General features: G+C 37.0%; 1 protein-coding gene across 9 annotated transcripts in view; it reads left to right on the top strand.

The window, feature by feature from the left end:
- LOC128205704 (ubiquitin carboxyl-terminal hydrolase 12A-like) overlaps positions 1-26,571 on the top strand; it is a 61,126-nt gene that overhangs the window by 16,171 nt on the left and 18,384 nt on the right. For 7 of the 9 annotated variants that reach the window (XR_008256315.1, XM_052907601.1, XM_052907602.1 and 4 more), the window contains 13 exons: positions 1,184-1,333; positions 1,587-1,844; positions 4,071-4,169; positions 7,015-7,045; positions 9,595-9,645; positions 10,771-10,923; positions 13,485-13,586; positions 15,746-16,086; positions 16,317-16,451; positions 18,659-18,736; positions 20,010-20,097; positions 20,660-20,724; positions 23,300-23,373. Coding sequence is in view for 8 of the 9 variants with exons in the window: in XM_052907601.1 (XP_052763561.1) it covers positions 1,261-1,333; positions 1,587-1,844; positions 4,071-4,169; positions 7,015-7,045; positions 9,595-9,645; positions 10,771-10,923; positions 13,485-13,586; positions 15,746-16,086; positions 16,317-16,451; positions 18,659-18,736; positions 20,010-20,097; positions 20,660-20,724; positions 23,300-23,373 (1,548 nt within the window). In the remaining variant the exon portion in view is untranslated. Of the gene's footprint in view, positions 1-1,183; positions 1,334-1,586; positions 1,845-4,070; positions 4,170-6,631; positions 6,902-7,014; positions 7,046-9,594; positions 9,646-10,770; positions 10,924-13,484; positions 13,587-15,745; positions 16,087-16,316; positions 16,452-18,658; positions 18,737-20,009; positions 20,098-20,659; positions 20,725-23,299; positions 23,374-26,571 lie in introns of those variants that run through there. The other 2 variants (XM_052907605.1, XM_052907607.1) reach the window with 2 other exon arrangements.

Raw genomic sequence — 26,571 nt, 5'->3', positions numbered from 1 at the left:
ATTTGGCAGAAAAAGCCTTGATTTGCTAGTCCATACATCGGGACTATTTATAGTTATGCACCCCTTAAACCAAGGTTGTCCAAGTGATAACTCAACAAAGCCTGTACCTATGGGACTCAGACTTGACCTTGAGGTTAGGCTTGACAAGCAGTCGACCCATATTGATTTTGAGGGCATACATGTCATATCCTCTGGCAGTGGAAAAAACGCCCGGAATTCCGACCCATCCCCCGGTACTCTTCTAGGGGATCCATATCCCCTGTTTGTTTTTTTTCAGAAAAGCTTGAGGGTCACTCATAATATACAGTTGAAAGCATAAATATTATGAGTGTGAAATGCAATAAACACACAATTTGTAGTTTTGTTGTTCCATCAAAGACCAATTTGATTAAGTCTAAAGTTGATGTTATTAGACTAAGAGTGTGTTTCTGTATTTGTAAGTCTAATATTATAAATGTAGATATTGTGCTAAATTTTGCTCCTTAAAAATCTTCTGATGTAATATCAAAATCCCATAGAATTCAGACCAAAATCCCCTGGAAAGCCTCTCAGAAATATGGCATGTATGTGTTGGGATATGGTCAAAGGTCATGGTCACAGTCAGTGACCTTGAAAGCAAAAAGCTTGTCCAAACGAAAACAATGCTTGGACCTGTGATCCCCAAACTTGACTTGGGGGCTGGGCCTGACCAGTAGATGACCCCTATTGATTTTGAGGTCATCAGTTTAAAGGTCACTGGGCCTGACCAGTAATTAATCCCTGATTGATTTTGAGGACAATGACCTTGAAGACTAAAAGCTTTCCCAAGAGTGATATCTTGACACCCATGCCTGTTGAGGCAGCTCATTGGTGAAAAAATGTTGATTGTGCTTTGTTTAAATGATTGACAAGCTCATTTTGCTAAATTGCTCAATTAATATGAAACCATTAGGCAACATGAAAACAACAATATGAATTTCTTTATACTTAATTGTACAATTATACTAATGCTACATGTAGTTGGAGGGATTAAGATTAGCACAGTTGTAAACAATGTTAACATGGACTAGACATAATTATTAAGTTGCATTTCAAGATTTGGTAGTTGATATTAATATGCTTTAATAGGGCTATCTTATATTTTTGGAAGATTTTTAAAAAAACCTTCATTATGGCAAATAGACACTAGTTCTCTACTTTTCAGGTCATTTAACCAGACAGGAGTAGCAACGCATAACTATTGCGCATTCACTAAAATCACTTGATTGCCAAAAAAAAGTTATGGGAGTTTCACTTGAGATGTACCGGCAAAGAATAGGGCGATACAAGAATCATGCAAAAGGCATCATCGATGGTAAGTTATTACGGTATATTTATTCAAAATGAGACAAACTGCATATATTTCAGAACATTGTAGGAAAGAAGTTGTTAAAACACTTTTTCTTTTTTTCTTTTACCGAGTTAATTATCTTATGTTGCAAACATAATTATTGGATAACTTTTTGGTAATTGATACACAATTTCGCTATACTCCAAACTAAACCAAATAATTAACCAGTCAAAATGTCAATTGGCTGCAGTGAGTCTAATTGTGCGTTCCTTTCTAGCTTGGCCGACAACAGTTGTCAACGAGAAAGACCTTGTTGTGATCGCAGGTCATTTTCGGTGTAACTGCAAGATACTTGGTAACGCACTTGGAGTGACGACTCCTGTAATCGCCGGCCATCTGATTTGCCCGAACGTGCTGACCTTTCTTCAAACATGGAGGAAAGAAGTAGAGAACCCTACCTTAAGGCTGCTTCTTGACTTGCTCAAAGGTGTGCCAGAGGGTTCCATTGATTGGAAAGGGCTACGGAAAGGCTATGGTATGTGTTGAGAAACTCACTGGACTAGAAATAACCCTTAAGCTGTATTCAGAGCTCCTCGGCCATTTTTATCGAAAACAACCTGGGATGTACACTGGTACTTCAATCGAAGTAGTTCGTAAAAATTTGAATTATATTATCAATAAAATGTAGTGTATAAGCTTGTAGTTGTAGATTTAAGTTTTAATGGATTGCCAGGGGAGTGTATTATTGCAAACATAATTAAGATTCCCAAGAGTTAAGTCATTAAGTCTAACTGGTAAACTGAAAATACTACGCAATCTACTTGCAGCATAGTTAAAGTGTACCAATATCTGACATTGTAAACCGTCAATATACATCCGAGGTTGTTTTCGATAAAAATGACCAAGGAGTTCCAAATGCCTTATGCTGATCTTGGATTATGTAATAAGCGTTTCAATTTTACGTTGATGAAAAGTGATGTTAGGTATTAACTATGAAGTGATTACATCTTTCCTGCATTATTATGACATCATATGATAAACTGTTTCCGTGCCGTTCTATTTACAGAATGAGTGAGAAATAATTACTGTAAGGTTTCCTTAAATGATTTTTTTTTACTATTGTGAAAAGAAATAATGAACATTTGGTAATAATATAAAGAAAGAATTGCATGATTGATGTCATAATCTGGGATATGAATGCAGTTGGGCTGGTTAAAATATAGGGTCCTTCAACTTCACACACTTTAACCAGCCCAACTGCGTTCATACCCCAATAATGACATCAATTATGCAACTCATTCCTTAATTTAACTTAATTAGCACACACATTTTTTGCATAGATTTAACCCTTTAGCACATAGGCAAGTGGCCAGATTACACCTTCCAGTCAGTAGCCAACTTACTGATAAGCAGTCCTTATCTGTATAGGCATTTTAGGGGAATTGAAAAAGAGCAAATTACTACAGCGGTGGGACCTTAAAATCAATATTACTCCAAATAATTGTGGCCAAATCTTTTTTATGTGAATACATTTTTTATAGATAATTAAATTATCTAATAAATGGTGTCAATGATAAATTATTAAATGATTTTATTTCATCTGTGAATGCATTTCCAAGATGGAATTGTAACATTTCTTTGAAATGTCATAATTTCATTAAATCAAAGGGTAAAAAAATGCTGGGATCGATCTAAATTTTATTACCCCTATCATAAAAAAGACCCATCTGGATTAAAAAGCCGGCAATTGATGTTCTTGTGTATAATACACAGAAATATGGCAGGAATATCCGGTGTCATCCAGGTGAGTGATCCAGTCCAGGGTGTCTGTTTAACTTAATTACCCCCTCATAAAATTGTTATATAAATGTTTTTTCAGTATGAATAATGCATATATAGATTATCAAATGCTTGCATAAATGTGTTTACCTGACCTATTTTACGGCCGGAACCATGCTGGACATCAATCAGCTCCACAGAAAATTTACTCATCATTTCTCAGCTACTTATTGTTTCTATTGTTTGTAAACAAAATATTATCTTCAAATAATTATAATCTTCATTGATTTAAATGGTAAATTGAACTAACGTAATATATTTTATAATTTGGGCATCAATGCATAAAATTTTGGGATTTACCATACAGTACTCGGCCTCGTGGTCTTATTACGTCACAATGGGATATGACATCTGCGATTGGCAGTATAAATAAATACCTTCTAATTTTAGCAGGCGATATTTTCAAGGGAAAGTCAATACCCAAAAGGTTAAGCTTTAGTTTTATAAACATCCGGGCTATTGTTTACCAAAAGAAAGATGCAAAATCGATTTATTGAAATGACCCTATTGAAATATGCGGGATATGGGTTTACATCCAGTAGTTGATACTCCTAATGGGCTATATCGGCCAAGCTCGTATACATGCGCTAAAGGGTTAAGCAAAAAACAATTTTAGCTCAACTATTTGAAGAATAAAGAGAGCTAAACCCTACTCATCCTGGCGTCGGTGTCAGCAACATGCCTTGGTTAAGGTTTTGCATGTAAGCACAAATAAGTCAATAACTCAGCAGCTACTTGATGTCTTGCAATGAAACTTTATACAACCAAGTATGATAACTTTATCTTGCATATAATGCAAAGTATTGCTTTTGTTTCTATTTTTGGAAAACAGTCCTACATGAATAACACGAAATAATTCATTTCATGTATTGAGGCATTTGCAATGTTTGTCTAGGACAGACTGTATTTTCTATTTTCTTAGGTCTGAAGTCAAAGATGTCGTGCTTGATGTCAAGTTCGATTATTCCGTTATCGGGCTTCGAAGACCGGTACAGTAGGAATACTACTACAAGGGTGTCAGGTCAGGATCTAATACGCACATAAATATGTAGATTAGAAATTATGTCAAATATTTTAAAAATCACTATTGCATTTTCTTCTGTGATACATCATCATAGTGGTCGAGTGGTAAGCGAGCGATGTTTGCTTCCCTGACAGAGCTGATGATTATTATTTTTCTAATTGCATGTATAGATCTATAACAGATTTTTTTCATAGGTATATATGTTTGTTAGTCCCTGTTCAAGCTCTTCAGAGTTTAAACTTAATGTTTATCATTGCAACATAAAATTAATGTTAAAAGAAATATTTAATAAGTACAGTAAAACCCCTTTATTCAGACAACCATGGGACATTGTGAAAAAGGGTCTTAAAAGCGGGGTGGTCTCATTACTGAGTTTGTGCTGATTAGGTTAGTGAATTGTCAAGTGGTGGAATTCATTAGATGTCTACATGTCCATGTACAGGTATTATTGGGTATTGGTAATATGGGGCTATTGTGAATTCTATTCAAACAGAAAAAATAAATAAAAAGTTGTGTCATTTATTAGCTCGACTATTCGAAGAATAAGGAGGGCTATACTACTCCGACCGTCGGCGTCCGGGTAAAATTTTAGGGCAAGTTGGGATTTTCACTTATAAGTCCAATACCCTTCATTCAATTGGCTTAATACTTCACACAGTTGTTCAGGGCCATCACATGATGAGGTTAGATTACTCCATATTATCCTTTATACAAATTATGGCCCCTGATTGATTATGGAACTTAGGTTAAAGTTTTAGGGCAGGTTGGGATATTTATTAATAACTTCTATACCCTTTGTTCAATTGACTTAATACTTCACACAGTTGTTCAGGACCATCACACAATAAGGTTTCATAACTCCATATTACCCTTAATACAAGTTATGGCCCCTGATTGACTTAGGTTAAAGTTTTAGGGCAGGTTAAAGTTTTAGGGCAAGTTGGGATTTTCACTTATAAGTCCAATACCATTCATTCAATTGACTTAATACTTCACACAGTTGTTCAGAGCCATCACATAATGAGGTTAGATAACTCCATATGATCTTTTATACAAATTATGGCCCCTGAGTGACTATGGAACTTAGGTTAAAGTTTTAGGGCATTTATTAATAACTTCTATAGCCTTCATTCAGTTGACTTAATACTTCACACAATTGTTCAGGACCATCACACAATGAGGTTACATAACTCCATATTATCTTTAATACAAATTATGGCCCCTGATTGACTTAGGTTCAAGTTTTAGGGCAAGTTAAAGTTAGGGGAAAGTTGGGATTTTAATAAAAAAAACTTATATACCTTTCATTCAATGCACTTAATAAAATGCAAAATTTTTGGCGACCATCTTACAACAAGAAACATAACTCCTTTTTAACCCTAAATACAAATTATGGCCCTTGAATATATATATTTTTTTTAAATTTTATTTTAATTTCTTTTCAAAGGCACATTTTTATATTCTTCACCACATTTTCATAAGGGAAAACAAGTTATTTGAATGACTTGCTTCATTGTTGGGAAGGCATCATCAAAGTCACCTTATGTATTGAGTAATTTTAGCTAGGTTTGACATAAAGAGACCAAACTTGATATATACGAGGATACCTTTTACGGGAATGCGTCTGAGGCCCCTTAGATCAAGGTTAAGGTTACTATTAATAGAAAAAGGGTTGGTATTGAATAACTTAAGTAAGGGTCTACATATTGTGACCAAACTTGGTATATAGGAAGAGTTTATAGAGACCTTTCCCGAGATTGTGTTTTGGGCCCCGAGAGCTATGGTCTAGGTCAAGGTCACTGTTGCTAAAAAAGAAATATGGTTAGTACTGAATAACTCAAGTAAGGATTGACATAGTGTGACCAAACTTGGTATATAGGACAAGTTTATGCAGAGCTTTCATGGATTGCCTTTTGGCCCCCTAGGGTCAAGGTCACTGTTACTAAAAATAGATTACTGTTTCAGTTATGGTTGACATACTGTGACCAAACTTGATATGTAGGAAGAGTTTATGGAGAATTGTCATGGGATTGTGTTTGGGGCCCTTAGGATCAAGGTCACTGTTACAAAAAATAGAAGAAAGCAGTTGAAACTGAATCTCTTCTGCCAATCATTAAAAACCTGGTTTTGTCACATCGCGATTCTTGTTCACTTTTTAATTTGATTGTTTTATTGCTTTTGACAGGCACATATTACATTGTTATTGTATTCACTTCTAAGTCAAAGTGGCGTAGTCGAGCGCACTGTCTTACGACAGCTCTTGTTAATTTACATCATACAAATTTCAAAGAATAACATGCATTAAAACAACACAGTTTCAATGTTACAGTTTCACAGTAAGTCTCCCCGAGAATCCAATCAAAAGCATTAAATCAATCAAAAACCCATCAATTATCAAACACTTCCGTGTGTTTCACTCTAATCTTGACCTCTATCGTAAAGCAGCTACTTGTTGTCGTAAAGTGGTCGGTGAATATCCTTAAACCGGGACACATGTTGTAAACTTTGTAAATGCGTGTCAATCGAGGTGTGAACACAAACATGTATAATACCTATTAACAAATTGCCTGCGGTTGCATTAACGGATCAATTTAACATGTGATTAATTAAAGGGGACTGGATTAAGTGGTCGTATTACAGAATAACCGGGTGCCCGTATTTTCGGGGTTTATGACCTTTGATTTATAGAGGAAAATGATCCGGTCTGAAAAAAATCGGTCTATAAGCAGGTTGGTCATGAAAACGGGGTGGTCGCATATAGAGTTTTAATTGTAGTTTGCAATACTCGAATTTCCAATGTATGAAATCAAAAATGTATTCAGACATATTTTTTTCTTTTTAGAAAGTGACTCAGATATCAGTCAATGTGATGTGTAAGTATTTTAGTGAGTTATATCCTGTCATTCTTACTGAACATGTGAACTGCAAAGACAGCTATTTGGTGACATGAATCAGTCCATGTAAGTTGAAAGAGTGGTCTAGTTGTATTGGTGTTCAACTATCACAAAAGAGGTTGTGCGTTCAACCCCACCAGGGTGAGAGTGGTCTAGTGGTAAAGGTGTTCGCCTCTCACCAAAGAGGTTGTGCGTTCAACCCCACCAGGGTGAGAGAGGTCTAGTGGTATAGGTGTCCGCCTCTCACCAAGAGGTTGTGCGTTCAACCCCACCAGGGTGAGAGTGGTCTAGTGGTATAGGTGTTCACCTCTCACTAAAGAGGTTGTGTGTTCAACCTCACCAGGGTGAGAGTGGTCTAGTGGTATAGGTGTTCACCTCTCACAAAAGAGGTTGTGTGTTCAACCTCACCAGGGTGAGAGTGGTCTAGTGGTATAGGTGTCCACCTCTCACCAAAGAGGTTGTGTGTTCAACCTCACCTGGGTGAAGGTGGTCTAGTGGTATAGGTATTCACCTATCACAAAAGAGGTTGTGTGTTCAACCTCACCAGGGTGAGAGTGGTCTAGTGGTATAGGTATTCACTAGGGATGCAAACGAATATTCGAATATTCGTTCAAACGTTTGGTATTCAAATGTCAAAATCAGTGTTCGAATATTCGAAAAAAAGAGTGATAATACTAATTCTCAATAAAGAGAATAAAAAACTTTTTCCTACAACATTGTTGTTGTTTATAAAGTTTGTTTCCTTTGTTTTACAACGACTGGCCCCTATTGCCAGAGTTGTGAATGTGATGACAATACACTAAACACGCGTCATATGTCATTTAGGGACATATCGTCGGGTACTGTAAAAAGTCCCACTACTTTTACAATAACTGACTAGGAATCGGCTTTAACACCAATGTTTTGTCTCGGCTGCAAATTAAGCTGAACAACATAGCTCAAAATGCCGTGATGATATGAATGCCATGCGCTACAATAATGTCGTTACATGTATGTGCTTTAAACTGATTTCAATGGTTCGATACAATGTTCGTGCTTTGAAATGTAACTGTAAAGTGTAGCGTTTTAGGATATATTTCCTCTATTGTTAAACAATAGATGAGTCAAATCCAGATATGTTTTCGGTTAATTATTTTACTAGTTCCCGAGTTGGTTTAGGTTTTCCATAGTTATATTAAGTCAATTTAAAGGTCAATCTCAGAAGGAGGCTGCTTGTCCTACGGAAGGACCTTCCGTGGGCCTAAAACTATATTTGACTAGGAATCCATCTATTTTCACATTGTTTACGAATATATAGGCAGCGGAATTGAAATTATTTGATTATGTTGTTTGTCTGTTTATAATGTATTGTTTTTTTTTCTTTCTAAAATATCATATTTCAAAGTCTCATTTGGGGGAAATGAGGGCCCACCGCGCGTACTCGCTACGACAAAGTAGAGTAAAATTGCCCCGGCTATTACTTAAGCGAATAATGATACATTTAGTAGAAGTTAACTACATCTTCCAAAACATGTATTTTGGTAATCGAATATTCGAATATTCAATCGAAAGAATTACAGAATATTCGAATATCAATTTTGCCATTCGTTTGCATCCCTAGTATTCACCTATCACAAAAGAGGTTGTGGGTTCAACCCCACCAGGGTGAGAGTGGTCTAGTGGTATAGGTGTTCGCCTCTCACCATAGAGGTTGTGGGTTCCATCCCACCAGGGTGAGAGTGGTCTAGTGGTATAGGTGTTCGCCTCTCACCGTAGAGGTTGTGGGTTCCACCCCATCAGGGTGAGAGTGGTCTAGTGGTATAGGTGTTCACCTCTCACCGTAGAGGTTGTGGGTTCAACCTCACCAGGGTGAGAGTGGTCTAGTAGTATAAGTGTACGCCTCTCACCGTAGAGGTTGTGGGTTCAACCCCACCAGTATGAGAGTGGTCTAGTGGTATAGGTGTCCGCCTATCACAAAAGAGGTTGTGGGTTCAACCCCACCAGGGTGAGAGTGCTCTAGTGGTATAGGTGTTTGCCTCTCAACCAAGAGGTTGTGTGTTCAACCTCACCAGGGTGAGAGTGGTCTAGTGGTATAGGTGTTCGCCTCTCAACCAAGAGGTTGTGTGTTCAACCTCACCAGGGTGAGAGTGGTCTAGTGGTATAGGTGTTCGCCTCTCAACCAAGAGGTTGTGGGTTCAACCTCACCAGGGTGAGAGTGGTCTAGGTATTCACCTATCACAAAAGAGGTTGTGGGTTCAACCCCACCAGGGTGAGAGTGCTCTAGTGGTATAAGTGTTCGCCTCTCAACCAAGAGGTTGTGGGTTCAAGAGAGTGAGAGTGGTCTAGTGGTATAGGAGTTTGCATCAAACCCAAGAGGTTGGGGGTTCCATCTCAACCAGAGTGAGAGTGGTCAAACAAAGAAAAACGTGATAATGACATTTTCAGTCTAAACTGGTTTTATCATAATTTGATTATTGAAGAGAATAGTATGCTTCTTATAGTAAATATGTTTTACTGTTTGTTTAATTTTTAATCCATGTAAACTTCAGGGTTGAAGGGTTCCATGAGAACAGCGAAGGGTGGACAGAGATTATTAGGAAGTAAGTGGGTTTACATTATTTAAATGTCCAAAAGTGGTTCCATCTATGTATGAATGGGAGTTATGCAAATAGAAATAAAATGCATAAAACAAAGAAACAAGAAAAGCCCCCTTTTACGAGAATCAGGGTTTGAATAATTTTAAAAATGCATTTAAAAATATCTGTACTAGACTACTTGTTAAAGAGTTTTTATAGGACTGAGAGTTTTTAGTCTAGTTTTTGCAAAAAGAATACTTTTTGGGATTGATAATGTGGGCTGAAGTACTTTCAGTAAAAAAAACATGTTTATGTTAACAAAATCCTCATGGTTTTACAAAATTAAATAACAGGTTAATGAAGGGTTTTAGTACCGTACTATCTACTAGGAAAAAGTGAAGAAAAGTTTGTTTTAAGCATCTCCAACAATCCACAACAGTTTTCAAAACGAGAGCAAAATTTGTTATTTTTCAGTTGTTGATTCTGAAATATGTTCTAAAACAAACTGAAATGCAGGCCCAAATCTCTTGAACAATCTTACATTGATTATTTCATGATTATGCGCACTATTTTCGGCATAAATTGTGTAATAGTCTCTTTGAAAGGGTTGACAGACTTTTAAATGAAATTATGTTTAAGATTATAATCAATTTAATATATTTTATTTTTTTAAAGTCAAGAACATGATAATTGCTTAAACTTATTCAATATCAATACATGCACATTTATAGAAAATATCAAATTCTGATAACAAGATTGAAACCATGTATTTAATAGCTGAAACCGTAAAAATATTAAATGATAAATGAGTGCTTAATGATTTACTTTAATTAACTTTCATCCCATTAGTAAGAAATACCTTGTTTTCTGCACCTTTCTTTCAAATTTAACTCGGTATCCTTCATAACAACCATTGTTTTTGACATTTATTTATCCTTTTTAGTATATATTTAAACAGTTGTATTTATTGTGGTACATCTTATTTGGGAGTAAGTATTACTTAAAATAATAATTGACAATTTTTCATGCAGTTAATTGTAAATCAAATTTGTCCCAGTTTATTAAAGCATTATACTTCATTGAGGAATTTGTCAGTTAAAAATAAACTCCGATATGTTTCAGCTTTAACACTGATTAATTTATTTACAGGAAGCTACAAGTAGAAGTTCCAAAACCGTGCATTCAAGAAATCCGAGGACAAGGGGACAGCAATATGAATTCCATCAAAGAAAAGTCAGGACTTCGGAGCATTGCAGTGGACAGGCGAAGACAAAAGGCCAAATGGAGGGTCATAACGATGAGGTGTGTACTTATATAAACATTTTAACATAATTATATTGCTTAAGTACACATTGCATTCACATGTAAGGTATTAAAATTCAGAATCCAAAACTTCAACTTGAAAATGAATTGGTTATAAGGTAACTAGTGTTCTTATGAGTTAACATTTGATGACAGTTAGCCCCATACTGTGTGTTTACTGCCAGAAGGCACCAAAACCTCAAAAGTGAGTTGCAACACAAGATTTTAGGTCTGAGAACAGTATTTTTCCTATTATACATGTCCGTTTTAGAGCTTTTTTTTTGAAAAGAAGGTGAGGTACTGTCTTAGTTTGGGTTTTAAGGTCATCGTCGGCATGAAAATTTACCCATTTGAACATTATTACATAATTTGGTTCCATAACTCCATATCATCCTGAATAAAAATTATGGCCCCTGATAGACTTGGTAACTTAAATCAAAGTTTGAGGGCACATTGTGACTGATTAAAGTTTTAAGGCAAATTGGTATTTTCACTAATAAATCTTTTACCCTTCATTCATGAAATTTACTTCATTCTTTACACAATTGTTGACAGCCATCACACAATTAGGTTTCATAACTCCATGTTATCCTTTATTCAAATTATGGCTACTTATTGACTTGGGAACTTAGGTTAAAGTTTTAGGGCACAAACTCAGGTTAAAGTTTTAAGGCACATTTTTTACAATAAAAGTTGAAGTGCAAGTTAGGAATTTCACCAATAACTTGTATACCCTTATTCAATTCACTTCATACTTGACACCATTGTTGACGGCCACCATACAGTTGGGTTTCACAACTCCATGTTATCTTAGATACAAATTATGGCCTTTGATTGATTTAGAAAGTTTGGTTGAACTTTAAAGGGGCTGTACTCTGTATGATGAAATAGCGAAAAAATAGAAAATTGTCGAAAACTGACATAAACTTGGTATCGATGTGTACGATGCATTGATATTTATGCCCCCACAAAGTGGCGGCATATAGGGTTGCCCTTGTCCGTACGTACGTCTGTCCGTACGTACGTACGTACGTCCCGAAGATTGTTTCCGGTCTAATTCTTGAAAACCGTTTGTCCAATCCTCACCAATCTTTAAACACATGTTTGTGACCATAATTCTTGATCAAGTTCGATAGTCATGGAAATCGCTTTAGTCATTTAGGAGTTACGGCCCTTTTTGCCAAAAATACTTCAAAAATATATGTTTCCAATCTAATTCTTGAAAAGTATGTGTCCAATCCTCACCAAACTTTACATACATGATTTTGACCATAATATCTTGATCAAGTTCGATAGCCATGGAAATCGCTTTTGTCATTTAGGAGTTACGGCCCTTTATTTGCAAAAAAAGACTCGAAAAATACGTCCCGAAGATTGTTTCCGATCTAATTCTTGAAAACTGTTTGTCCAATCCTCACCAAACTTTAAACACATGTTTGTGACCATAATATCTTGATCAAGTTCGATAGTCATGGAAATCGCTTTAGTCATTTAGGAGTTACGGCCCTTTTTTGCCAAAAATACTTCAAAAATCATTATGGCTTATTTTCTGTGACAAAAAACCGAAGTGGGGGCATCCGTGTCATATGGACACATTTCTAGTTACTAACTGAAGTAACACATAGTTTACAAGTAATTTATTGTACCCAGTTTTTTTATATTTTTCCTTTAAAAAAGATTACTAGGTATGTCTACCTAGTAGAATTCATTCCTTATGCGTGATTGGCTGGTTGATGTTGTCAGTTGGTATTACCAAGTTAGGTATATAGCTTAAATATTCCAACCGTTGAGAGTGAGCCTTCGTAGCACAGTGGATAAAACACTGGACTGCAATTTTGGTGACACCGGTTCGAACCCGGTCTCCGACTCCATTTTTTTTTTACATTTTGGTAATTTTTTACAATTATGATATCAAAAAGTAAAACATTTTAATAAATAATTGTCCTGAGATTTGTTACAGAAAAAAACTTTTTTTGGTGCCAATCTGGTGTACAGTCCTTTTAATGGCAACTTGGGGTTTTAACTCAAATCTCAATTTATGTTCATTCAATGGACTTAATACTGCACACAGTTACTGTTGTTCACGGACATCCCACAATTAAAAAAAAAGCCCTGACATATATTGGATCCCTTTAAGGGATATAAAATAAGATAGGTGTTAGAAAATGTTGTTGAAAGATGCAAAATCCCTTTACGTGAACCATGTCTTAGTGTTGCTTGGCACATGCTCCTTGTTTCATGGCATTGGAGAGGGTTGCTAAATACTTTGGGTACAGATAAGTGTTTATGTGCGCATGTGTGTGGGTACCTTTTCATCCATATATGTGTATATTGTATCATTTTAGAATGACATGTACAATACCACGAAAAAGTGTATGACTATCAGCAAGCCTTCATGTTCAAGTTTAAAGTGAAATCTCGCAAACAACTACTAAACTAAACTGTTACTCTACGCATACAAGTAGCTAAATGTACTGTACATGTTTGATAACCTGTCAATAAACTCCATGACTTTTAAATAGTATTTTATGAGTAGAATAATGTTTCCAATGGTTTTACAGAGGATCAGTGAAGTCCATGCAGAAAGCTCGGGCAATGATTCAGGCAATGATTGCCGACTGGCAACAAAAATTCAACAATTCCAGTAGCCATGAAACTGTTAGGTGTGTATGAGTGCTTATAAAGGTTACACATTGTAATAATTTATAAGTTGTAGTTTGAATTGTAATTAACTATGAATCTCAGTTTTATTTTTCCATGAACCATGTAAATTGTCAACATTGCATTTGTTGTATGTGAAATCTTGAAAAATCTGGCTTCCATGAAATATGTACTTCAACATATGTCTTTTTAAAAGCCTTTCATAACATACTGTGAAATCATAAATATTGCTGGGACATTAATTTTCGTGGATTTCGTGGGTTGGTTTATCCACGAATTCAAGATCCCAACAAAAATTTGACCTTTATTTTTGAAATTATCATGCCTATGTAAAAAGGTATACATGTATTCACATGAATATACATTGTCGCGGTATACAACTTGTAAGTACCTAAATCATTGTTAATTTTACTATTAATATGTTTTTTATGCCCCCGAAGGTGGGCATATTAAAATCGCACCGTCCGTCTGTCCGTCCGTCCGTCCGTCCGGCTCTGTAACTTTCCCTTGTATGGACAGATTTTAAAATAACTTGCCACATGTATGTGTTCCACATACCAAGACGACGTGTGGCGTGCAAGACTCGTGTCCCTACCTCAAAGGTCAAGGTCATACTTAGTGTTTATTCACAATGGAGTGCTGCATATAAGGACATAGAGTATAGGTTGTCGTGTCCGGGCTGTAACTTTCTCTTGTATGGACAGATTTTAAAATAACTTGCCACATGTGTACCACATACCAAGACGACATGTGGCGTGCAAGACCCGTGTCCCTACATCAAAGGTCAAGGTCATACTTAGTGTTTATTCACAATGGAGTGCTGCATATAAGCATAGATTATAGGTTGTCGTGTCCGGGCTGTAACTTTCCCTTGTATGGACAGATTTTAAAATATCTTGCCACATGTGTTCCACATACCAAGACGACGTGTCGCGTGCAAGACCCGTGTCTCTACCTCAAAGGTCAAGGTCACACTTAGTGTTTATTCACAATGGAGTGCTGCATATAAGGACATAAGAGTATAGGTTGTCGTGTCCGGGCTGTAACTTTCTCTTGTATGGTCAGATTTTAAAATAACTTGCCACATGTGTTCCACATACCAAGACGACGTGTCGCCTGCAAGACCTGTGTCCCTACCTCAAAGGTCAAGGTCACACTTAGTGTTTATTCACAATGGAGTGCTGCATATAAGGACATAAGAGTATAGGTTGTCGTGTCCGGGCTGTAACTTTCTCTTGTATGGTCAGATTTTAAAATAACTTGCCACATGTGTTCCACATACCAAGACGACGTGTCGCCTGCAAGACCTGTGTCCCTACCTCAAAGGTCAAGGTCACACTTCGTGTTTATTCACAATAGAGTGTTGCATATAAGGACATAGGGTATAGGTTGTCGTGTCCGGGCTGTAACTTTCTCTTGTATGGACAGATTTTAAAATAACTTGCCAAATGTGTTCCACATACCAAGACGACGTGTCGCGTGCAAAACCTGTGTCCCTACCTCAAAGGTCAAGGTCACACTTAGTGTTTATTTACAATGGAGTGCTGCATACAAGGACATAGGGTATAGGATGTCGTGTCCGCGCTGTAACTTTCTCTTGTATGGTCAGATTTTAAAATAACTTGCCACATGTGTTCCACATACCAAGACGACGTGTCCTGTGCAAGACCCATGCATGAATTGTCTACCTAAAACTATCTAAAATATCCTCTGGCTTCATGTAGAGTTTTGAAAACAAATATCAATACTGTGCTTTGATGACCTTAATTGTACCTTTTTTGACCTTTCTTATTTTTGAAGTCTCTGTTATGAAATTTCGAGCATGGGTACAGCTTGAAAACATACATCAATATTGACATCGCCAGGTGACCTTTTCACCTACTTTCTTATTTTTGAAGCTACAGTTTTGAAATTTGGATCATATGTACAGCTTTGAGAACAAATATCAAGCTGTATTGATTACAATAGTTAAACACCTTCACTCAGGTGAGCGATTTAGGGCTATCATGGCCCTCTTGTTCCGAAAAACCACGAACTTTCAAGCCCACGAATATAAATCATAAATGATTTCACAGTATATATATTTTTGCAGTAAAAAATATTGGAAATTGTGAGTAGTTTATATAGATTTATTGTCTTATCTTCTTTTTATATCCAACAGGAAAGAACAACTTGTCACCAAAGTGTCAGGAGCAAGCATTAAGGAGACAACTTCCTCCAATAGTCAGCTTGCCACGTCTTTGTCTTCATTTGAATTAGCTAACCATAAAGCCATGGACACGAGCAATGTTACTACTGAGAAGAGCGATGTAACCATGGAAGCAAGTGATGTTACCTTGGAAACATATGCTGAAGTAGGGGCCTGTGCACAAGCTCCTAGTCCCACTCGTTCTCCTCAGCAATCGTCAGTAACGATCATTGGAGGTGTAGCTCCTAGGCCGCAGGCGCCTAAACTGAGTGATTTAGGTCGGCAGAGATGGTCAGAAACACATAATACCACAGGTACAGTCTCAACATTTTGTGATCTCAAAAACAATTCCAGGATGTATTAGAAACTCAATGTTTTAAAAAAAGCAAGTTATAGTTTGTATGGTTTCCGTTATGTCTGACAGTTTACTTCATGGATGTCCTCATAATTTTTCCCTTTATTTTGGCTGGGAAAAAGAATAGGGAATGTAAAGGATTTTGCATTCAGAGCTGAACTAATTACTACCTTCCCTGTTCTTTTTCAGGTTCACATGATCCTATTGGTCTGAAGAACAAGAACGGCCAGAACCTGTGTTTTGCCAATGCGGCCTTACAGTGCTTCCTTCATACCCGAATTCTAGAAATACTTGAGCAGCATCAGAAGTGTTCTGGGGATGTGGGTAAGAGTTTTGATTTGATAACTGTGTAATTTCCAGCTTTTGGTTTTGAGTTGAGTTGAGTTGCCTGACAAAATTTTGATTTTGAAGAAGAGGGTAAGTTATAAGTCTTTCTAGGCTGTTAACAATAATCTGTAACAGATCTAGGGTTTGTTTAAACAGTAGATAATGAGTGATCATTTTATTTCAATAGATATTGAGTCATGTTGTAGCCAACATGCTGAATATATATACAGTCCAGACTCGCTATGTCGACGTCGGATATCTCGACTTTCCGGTTGTGTCGACTTTTTTCTTCGGTCCCAGATTTATTCCTTCTTATTCTATATAAAATAAATCTGCTTTTGTCGATTTTTCTATCTCAATTTTTTCGCTATGTCGACCTCCTATTTCAGTTCCTGTGGTCGAATTCACACATTTCCCTTGTTCCTCATGTCGAACTATAGATCGAGCTGTAAATGCGAAAATATTCATGACTTGCGGCAAGTCGCTAAATTACCGTGCATGTCAAAATAACAAACTGTCATAATTGGAGGTTTAATTAAATAAGTGTGAATAATTAAAGTTGTTTGTTTATGTATTTGATTAAAGAGACATTTATTACACAAGAGACATTTACTGAAACGCACGATTTTTCATGGGAAAAATTTGACAACAATGAAAGTTACGTGACGAAGAAATTTCTCTACACTGCATGTAGAAAGCAAACTTTTTTAAACCAATTCATTGAATTGAATTAAATAAATTTGACACAAATAAAACAATTTTTCAATAATACGTTTGCTGTTTTCACGTGTAATATGTAACAAGAACGTTCAATAGCAGAAGTCCGACATTGAACATAACTCGAACTCAAATGTGTTGGGATTGGGCCTAAAATAAAAAAATTCATGTTTGGAGTAACGCGACCGACCCATAAAAATCGTTGCCGACTCAATTTTTTTTTTGGCATTTTGATCCGCGAATTTTTTTTCAACGCCTTTCCGCTACTATTTTCTGTTTCTGCTCTTTTCTTCTGTTTCGGTTCTTTTCGATTTGTAGACACACTCGTAGAGCTCCGGTTTTTATCGCTGATCGCAATGAGCGTTTCGAAAACATGGCTGACTGCAAGTTTGTCGAACGTGAACCGAACGAAATTACGTTTTGTGTGACAATAAATTACTTATATAAAAAAATTAAAAACAACTTTGTAAGAAAATTCAATGTCGACTACACATGGTACGATGTATTTGATATTTTAATGGAGAATGATGAAACAATCCCGGAGAGCTACTATGACAACTTCGAAAAAATGTCAAAAATAACGGTCTCGTCAAAGCCCTCAGAGACTGCAACAGAAAAATTTAGTCCACATTCATATGACAGGATTTCAGTCTTAATTGACTTTGATAAAAATTTAAAATATGTAACAATTGACATTGAAGACCCATCTAGTAGTAACCAATCAGAAGTTAAGATGTTTGTTGTTCAAAAGTTTATTACAATGCCTTGAATAACTAGTGTTATGTAGTGAATGTACTGTACACAAGATCCAGTTGTCGTTGGAGAAAAAAAAAAAAAAAAAAAAAAACCTACCTACCTACCCCACCTTAAAAAATCTGGGTAGGGTTACTCCAAACAAGAAATTTTTTAAGGTTGGCCTTGGTGATATTTTTTGTAATTCGGATGTGTCGAATGTTCGTTATCTCGACTTTTTTCCCTAGGTCCCGAAAAAGTCGACATAACGAGTTTCGACTGTGTATCTGTAGATTATGATTATTACTTGCATTTTGATCCATTATATGTTTTTTCCTACGAAATTAGTTATTGTTCTAAAGCATTGATTATATTTAAGGGCTATTCCAGTAAGACATTAGCCAATGGGGGGAAGGTAATTATTTTCATAGTTTATGGGTGGGTGTCCTTTTTTCTAATTTAGACCCCAAAAGGGTAAATTTGCTTCTGTAGGGGGGTGGCATAATTTAGAAGTGCCTTCCCCCAGGGGTAATATGCTTTGAAGGAATAGCCCCAAGCATGCAAACTGTTCCATTACACAGAGAAAGTTTTGTTTCCTCTTTCACTTGTCATTTTATCTGAATGTAAGTCCCTGATTTGACAGTATGAAGGGACATTGTTAAACTAATCAGTTAAAATTTACCTGAAGTATTGTATATTTTAGCAGATTTTTGTGTGTATAATGTCTAAAGACTATGATGGTATATCTTAATCAGGTTGCTGTAAATGCCAGCTCAGATTGTTCTTCGAGTCAAAAGGAAACACAGCAGAGCCTATCCTGACTGCAATGAAAGGTACATGCAATTATACAGTTGGGGAATATCTGAGATGCAAAGACGATGACAGCACCATTCAGTAAACCACAATAATTGTTTGGTTAAAAATATACATTTATAGGCCTGGCCTCAGCAAAACACTGTTGACGGAAATATGCAAATGAGGTATAATATTAAGATTAAGTATACGTTGTCAGAGTTAGGCCTAAAAAAATAAATTGTGTGGTTCAGGTAACATGGTCCCCAAGAATAGGTAGGGTAGGTCGGGATTTTTTTTTTTTTTTTTTAGTTTGGTGCACGTTTGTTTGCTTTGTTTTTGTCCTTTTTCAACATAATTTCAGTTATATAAGGACATTGCTGAGCATCGCTGCAGTTAGGTGGTGTGTCATTGCTAGTTTTGTTGCCATTCTCCCCTACCTTCTGAAAGCAAAACATATTGATAATTAAATGTGACAATACTGACCTGCTTCAGCATCTCAAAAACATTTCTCTGCCATTCTCCAAGAAGTAAAGTTAGGAATAATTTATAAACTGTACAAATGGCAACAGACCCAGGTTTCAGTCCCAGTTTAAAAGAAAGTCAAATTTTGTCAGGCACCAGCCTATGTCAGAACTCCCAGTATTTTATATTTCCTTTCTATACTAGTAGTATGTTTGTCCTGCTGCTATTTTATTTAAACTATTTTTTATGATTGCATCTGACAACATGACAAGTGAAAAAGGTCATGCCTTGTCCTGCAGTGGTGGGTGGGGTATATTAAAATTAGACCGGCATTCAATCTTATGTGTGGGAAAACTTATACTATTATCCAAGAGACATTTTGTTCCATTGTATATACCTTTCTCTGAAGAGCGAAAAGTCGGAGAATTTCTTGATAAATTGTACGACAGGAATATCGTACAGCTGTTCTTCATACAAATGGGTCCATGGCCCCTTGTCGGATGTTGACATGTCAATCACGATACAGATCCCGGCTCGAACGAACACATTATCTCTACATCTTCGAAACTCATCTTGGGTGTTATGAGCTTAAACTCCCGACGTTCTAGAGTGTTTTTTTTCGCAAGTGGCACCAAAAAAAACCAGTAGGGTCGGCGATATTTTCCAGGTAGGGTCGGGTGACCCGAACCACACAATTTATTTTTTTAGGCCTTATAATTACAGCCCCTAAGGACTTAAGTTAAATGATGTTTAAAGGAATAAGATATGGCTTTACTTTTAAGAGGATTAACATGTTTACCCCTTTCACAACTTTATACAACTTTGACAAAAGCTACATTTTTTTTACAGATATTTGGCCAAAATACAAGCTCGGCCAACAGGAGGATTCTCATGAGTTTATATTACGCATTCTGGAACAGCTGGCAGTTATTAACGGGTAAGCTAAAGTACATGTAATACTTTGTCATTTGTCGGCTCTTCTTTTTGTCAATGTCAAGACTATGAATCGTTTATATTATGCTTTAAATTGCCCTTTAAGCTCGTGTTTATTAAAGAAAAAAATGATACATTTTCATAGATTTAGGTTGGTGTTTAAAAAGAAATTGAATTAGGAAAATAACTAAAAAAATGTCCAAGATACCTATATGAAACACAAGTTGCAAATGAACAAGACTATTGTATATCAAGGCCCATAACTCTGAATTTTATAATTGTTGAGTTATGACCCAGGTTTGACACAAACACAAACAGACGAGCATTGGCATTCGCTCGGCGGCGCTCATTTCTAATCATGCGATATGATTAATACTAAAACATTAATATCTGTTCAGTATAACTTTTGAGAGATTTCATATCTGTTTTATTTTTTGCATTAAAAAGATAAGTTTTTGCGAAATTATTTATCCCTTATTTCATTGATTTTGTTTTCAATAGAGCTATTTCATTTACATTTGCAATAATTACAAATGCAGTTGGAGTTCAACCATCTTTTCTTTCAGTGACAGTAGCTCTTCCAGTGTAAATGGCTTGGACAAAATGTTCCATGGGAAGTTGGAATACTTAGGTAAACATTATTTATCACATAATTTGGTTGATGATTGGATACATGCAGGACCAATAACATTGCTAATCCAACTCCCAGATGCAGTTTATAAGAGTTGTTTGCAATACTGTAGCCTATTCACCAGAAGCAGCTTTGCAGCCACCTAAACAAACTAACAAAGGTCCTGAATAGTTTTGCGTACAGACAAATTTGTTTTACATACCTCATTATAAGTTGTTCATAATTGAAAACAGGTCTGCATACATCAAGTTTTGCATAAGTACGGACAGTTTTGCATACAGTCCAGTCTGTTAAGCATACCTCATTCAAAGTTTGTTTACTTGAAAACAGTTTTGCATACATTCTTATCAGTTTTACATACAGTCCAGTCTGGTTTGAATACTTCATGTGAAGTTGTTGCAAAACAGTTTTCAAAATTGCATACTTTAAAATAGTTGTGCATACATTAAAACAGTTAAGCATACTGAAAAACCGGTTAGCATACTGAAAAACAGTTTTGCATAAATCCAAAACAGTTACACATACCTCATGAAGAGTTATGAATACATCCTGAACTTTTTAGCTCGACTAAAGACTATTCGAAGAATAAGGAGAGCTATCCTAGTAACCCGAGCGTCGGCGTCGGCTTAACCACTTATGTTAAAGTTTGTGTACCACCTCAAATAGTTTCAAAGTCCATTGACATATGGCTTTGAAACTTTGCACACTTGTTCACCATTATGCCCACAACCTGTACACAGGAGGAGGTAACTCTATCAAGCATTTTGACAAAATATTTCCCCTTTTTCAACTTACCGGTAGAATTTATGTTAAAGTTTGCGTACCACCTCAAATATTTTCAAAGTCCATTGACATCTGGCTTTAAAACTTTGCACGCTTGTTCACCATCATGCCCCCAACCTGTACACAGGAGAAGGTCACTGTATCAAGCATTTTGAGAGAATTTTGCCTCTTTTTGGACTTAGAATTTACGCTAAAGTTTGCGTACCACCTCACATATTTTCAAATTCAATTTATGTAAATATTTCAGCACATCATGTGTTGCATTGAAATCTAATCTAACAGTGATCCATGCATGTTTCGCAAAATCTTTTCAATCCATACACTGAAAAGTGGCGGAATAGTCGAGCGCGCGCTGTCTCTGTGACATCTCTTGTTTTCATACATCAAAGAGTTTAGCAAACATTAGAGACAGTTCTCAAACAGTCTGGTGTGCATACTTCCAAAATCTTTTGTGTAAATCCAAAACAGTGTTGCAGACATCCAAACAGTTAGAAGTATAACCATTTAAACAAGGCTATTCCAAACTCCATTTATCCGAAAATTATCACTATTTCGAAAATATTTTTTGGTCCCGATTTTTATTTCTTCTTTATTAAACTAAATTTTTAATCAATCATCCAAATCCCTATTTCGAAAAGAAGGCTTTTAATTATTGAAGAAACAATTAAGGTCCTGATTCAGTATTTCACACTTATATACCATTTCTTTATAATTTCGAACTCAATACCATAATTGTTCACACCATACGACGATAGCACTCAGGTATCAGCTTGAGGTGATAATGAAGCACAATTAGCGCTTTTTAAAGAATGATTTTGAGCATACGTATGTTACAAACATCATTCTCAGATAATGAGCAAATTATTTGGGTGTCTTAGTGTGTATATAATTAGTGTTTTACAGAATCTGAATTGAAAATTTCTTATAAAATATGATCACCACATTACTCACTCGACCAGCTACCGAACAATCCGGAGAAGGGTATCGTTAGCCAAGGCTGGGGAATATCTGGATCGATAATAAAAGACGAGGATGTTATGTTAAGCGGCGCCACTATTTGAAAGCTACCAGGAGAAGTCATTCTTAAAGAAATAATTCAACAAATCTGTATTCTGCACAATCACTCAAACTTAATATAACATGTTGTTAATGGGTATCTGACATTGAAATCTTTACGACTTAATATTGTACATATTGTACGTCATCTATATTGTTATTTTAAATTTAAATCTGGGTCCTGACTATTTCAAATTAATGGTCTTTAGATGTACAGTCAAACCCCATTGGCTCGAACTCCCAGGGACCGGCAAAATTACCTTGAGCCACTAAAAGTTAGAGCCAAGCGGCATTGCTGGTATAAAGAAATCAGTCCTTTATATCTAGTTTCGAGCCAACGAGGAAATCAAACCAAGCGAGTTCAAGCCAACGGGGCTTGACTGTACATGAAATATAGCTGAGTGATATATAAGGATGCGTGTAATAACGGTTAAATATAAAATGTTAAATATTTAAATTTTAAAGACATTAAAAACTACGCTACCTTTAAACTTGTTTGTTAATCTTTTGAAGGAAAAGTTTATGTCATTGCGAGTGCTATGTAAAATTATTATTCAAGGCTGAAAAAGAAGGCTGACAGTAATAACCCCTTCGAGTTTAACCCCCTTTTTTGACTAAACAAAATATGAGCCAAAGGTGCCATCATTCTTATGCTCTTTTTTCTATGTTAAGGTATGAAAAAGAAATGAAAATGTGTTTCACAGTTGATTGTCACTTTTGCAAATTCTTATTGTAGATAGCTGTATCAGTTGCGAGTTAAAGAACAGTAAACCTGAAGCATTTTCCTGTTTGTCTGTCTCTGTTGAAAAGGTAATGTAGTTAAATTTCAGTTATAGCAAAGTCTTAACAATGTTAATGAATTAAATTATAACTTAGGATTAAATGCATGATTTCATATAGTTAGTTATGGTTATGAAATTTATCAGATTAAATCAGGATATATAGCCAGAGCTGAAAGTGTGGGCCTGGTGCTGGAGGTGTGCCCCCAGTGCTTGGGCTGTGCGCCCAGTTCTGGAGGTGTGGGCCTGGTCGAGGAAAGTTGCGCCCATTTCTGGAGATGTGGGCCCTGTCAAGAAGTGTGGGCCCAGTCCTCAGGGTATGGGGATGATCCAGAAAGTTATGGCTAAGTTCTGGAGATGTGGCTTGGTCCAGGAAGTGTGGGCTCAGATTTGGAGATTTGGACCCTGTCAAGAAGTGTGCACTCAGTTCTGGAGGTATGGGCATGGTCCAGGAAGTGCGGGCCAAGTTCTGGAGTTGCAGACCTGGTCCAGGAAGTATGGACCCAGTTCTTGACGCATGGGCATTGTCCAGGAAGTGTGGGCCCAGGTCTGGAGGTGTGGGCCTGATCCAGGAAGTGTGGGCCCAGTTCTGGAGATGTGGGCCCTGTCAAGAAGTGTGCACCCAGTCCTCAAGGTATGGGCAGGGTCCAGAAAGTTAGGGCTCAGTTCTGGAGGTATGGGCCTGGTCCAGGAAGTGTGGCCCATTTCTGGAGATGTGGACCTGGTCCAGAAAGTGTGTGCCCAGTTCTGGAGATGTGGGCCCTGTCAAGAAGTGTGCACCCAGTTCTTGAGATATGGGCATGGTTCAGGAAGTGTGCCCCTGGTTCTGGAGACGTCGGCCTGGTCCAGGAAGTGTGTGCCCAGTTCTGGAGATGTGGGCCCTTTTAAGAAGTGTGAGCCATGTTCTTGAGATATGGGCATGGTTCAGGAAGTGTGCACCCAGTTCTGGAGGTGTGGGCCTGGTCCAGGAAGTATACGCCCAGTCCTCGAGGTATTGGCATGGTCTAGCAGGGATGTGATTTGTCCGCGGAATTCCGCGGATCTAATCGCCCCAGGCCCCCCCCCCCCCAAAAAAAAAAAAGATAATAAAAATAAATTACAGTAAAACTGCGATCGCTCGAGGTCGCCAGGGACTGAGCCAAAACCTCGAGGGAACCGATGTTTCGAACGACCCGATTTTCAATTTTCCAGTTTGATATGAAATATCTTTCAATGTATTTTAAGTTTGTAGTCGTCAAACAGACTGTTTACTAAGACACCGATTATGTGTTGCGTTGTGGAAATCGCTAATATGTTTAAAGGCGGTCGTAAACTAAATGTAAAACGCATAAGAAAAAATAATAAATAGAAATGTTAATTTTAACAAAAAAGCACATTTTCGTAACAAGCAACATTTGAATGACAGTACATATTGTGGCATTAGTCAGGATTGTTGATTTGCGCATCTTGTCGGTTTCGTAAATTTCTCAAAATTAACTTCTCGTCATTAACTTCTCATAATTATGATCTCAAATGCCCATATCAACTTATATCGGTCATGCGTTAACAGTGATAAAAGGTTTTTTACACCTTATCAAATTGCCTTTCAACTGTCATTGCAATTTTTACAACTTGCGAAAATTTTAACACCTAGCAATTGTTTGTTTATTTTGGAAAACGCGTTTGGGAAAAAGTGTGAAATTATGACCTCGAGGGAGCCATAAGGTTTTGTGCACAAATTGTGTACTTGGGACCGAAGATATTGCTCGACTGCTCGACATAATTAGGTTTCGATGCAGCGTGGGTATATTTTATATGAAAATAGAAGGAAAAAAGTTCGGGACCAAGCTCAGACCTCGAGGGAACGCCGGTTCTCGAACGACCGCTTGTTCGAGGGAACGCAGTTTCACTGTAATAAAAAATATCTTTCTTTTTTTAAGCTGATTTAAATAGTTACTAGTGTGCTTTTGGTTGTTAGTGTTGATGTTCCAGTTTGCTTCAAATTTACAGTCAGAAGAACTCTCAAAAGAGCTTCTAAAAAGCCAGTTTTTCTTCTACGGCAGTGTGCTTTTGACCCAAAAAGTACCACAAGAACCCATGGCCAAAATGGTTTCAGCCCTCCAGCTGCCAGGTCAATCACATCCCTGTCTAGAAAGTTTGGGCTCAATTCTGGAGGTATGAGCATGGTCCAGGAGGTGTGGGCCCAGTTCTGGAGATGTGGACCTGGTCCAGGAAGTTTTGGCCAAGTTCTGGAAATGTGGGCCTAGTCCAGGATGTGTGGGCCCAGTTCTTGAGGTATTGGCATGGTCCTGGAAATTTCGGCCCAGTTCTGGAGGTGTGGGCCCTGTCAAATGTGTGCACCTAGTGATTGAGGTATGGGAATTATCCAGGAATGGGCGCCCAGTTCTGGAGGTGTGGGTATTATCCAGGAATTGGTGGCCAGTTCTGGAGGTGTTGGCCTGGTCCAGGAGGTGTGGGCCCAGTTCTGGATATGTGGGCCTGGTGCATGAGGTGTGGGCATAGTTTTTGAGGTGAGCACCTAGTGCTAGAGATGTACACTTGGTGCTTGAGGTGTATGCCTGGTTGTGTGTTCAGTGGTGCTGGAGGAATGTGCCTGTCCTATGCTGGGGACGTTTGCCAGATGCTGGAGATGTGCGCCAAGTACTTAGGTGTATGCCCGGTACTTTACTGTGTGCCTGGTGGTGGACGTGTGTGCTATTATAAATATATATTGGCTTCAGATTCAAGCCTCTTATAGTCCCAAGTCAATCTTGGTCTGGGATTTTGCATCTAGCTGTGCATATAGGTACAATGCAAGTACATTCTTGCTTAAAAAAGAGCCTTCTAAACTGTCAAGCATTAGGAAACCGTGCATATAATCAACTAAAAGCCCTCAAAGTATATTTTTTACTCAAATTTAACAAACCGAATTTTTTTTTAAATTTCAATTCTCAAACGAGGCAACTTGTTCAGATATCTTTATTCTTATTCCCTTAAAATTCTTTAAACCAAGGTAGTCTTTGCTTTGTTTCTTTGTTTAAAATACTAAATTTTCATTTCTATGCACTTTGTCGCAAATTTTTCAATTTAAAGGGACCATTTTTTCAATTTAAAGGGACCTGGCCCTATATCAAAAGGTGGGTATTAAAATTTTGGTAATGCAGAGCTTAATAAGATAACTAACTATCAATAACAAAATCTATTTATAATAAAGGATGCCTAATAAAGGTGAAAGATCTCGGTGCTTCTG

This window comes from Mya arenaria, chromosome 10 (assembly GCF_026914265.1).
Source record: "Mya arenaria isolate MELC-2E11 chromosome 10, ASM2691426v1".
NCBI classification, from domain to species: domain Eukaryota; kingdom Metazoa; phylum Mollusca; class Bivalvia; order Myida; family Myidae; genus Mya; species Mya arenaria.
This window is presented reverse-complemented; position numbering and strand designations above follow the sequence as displayed.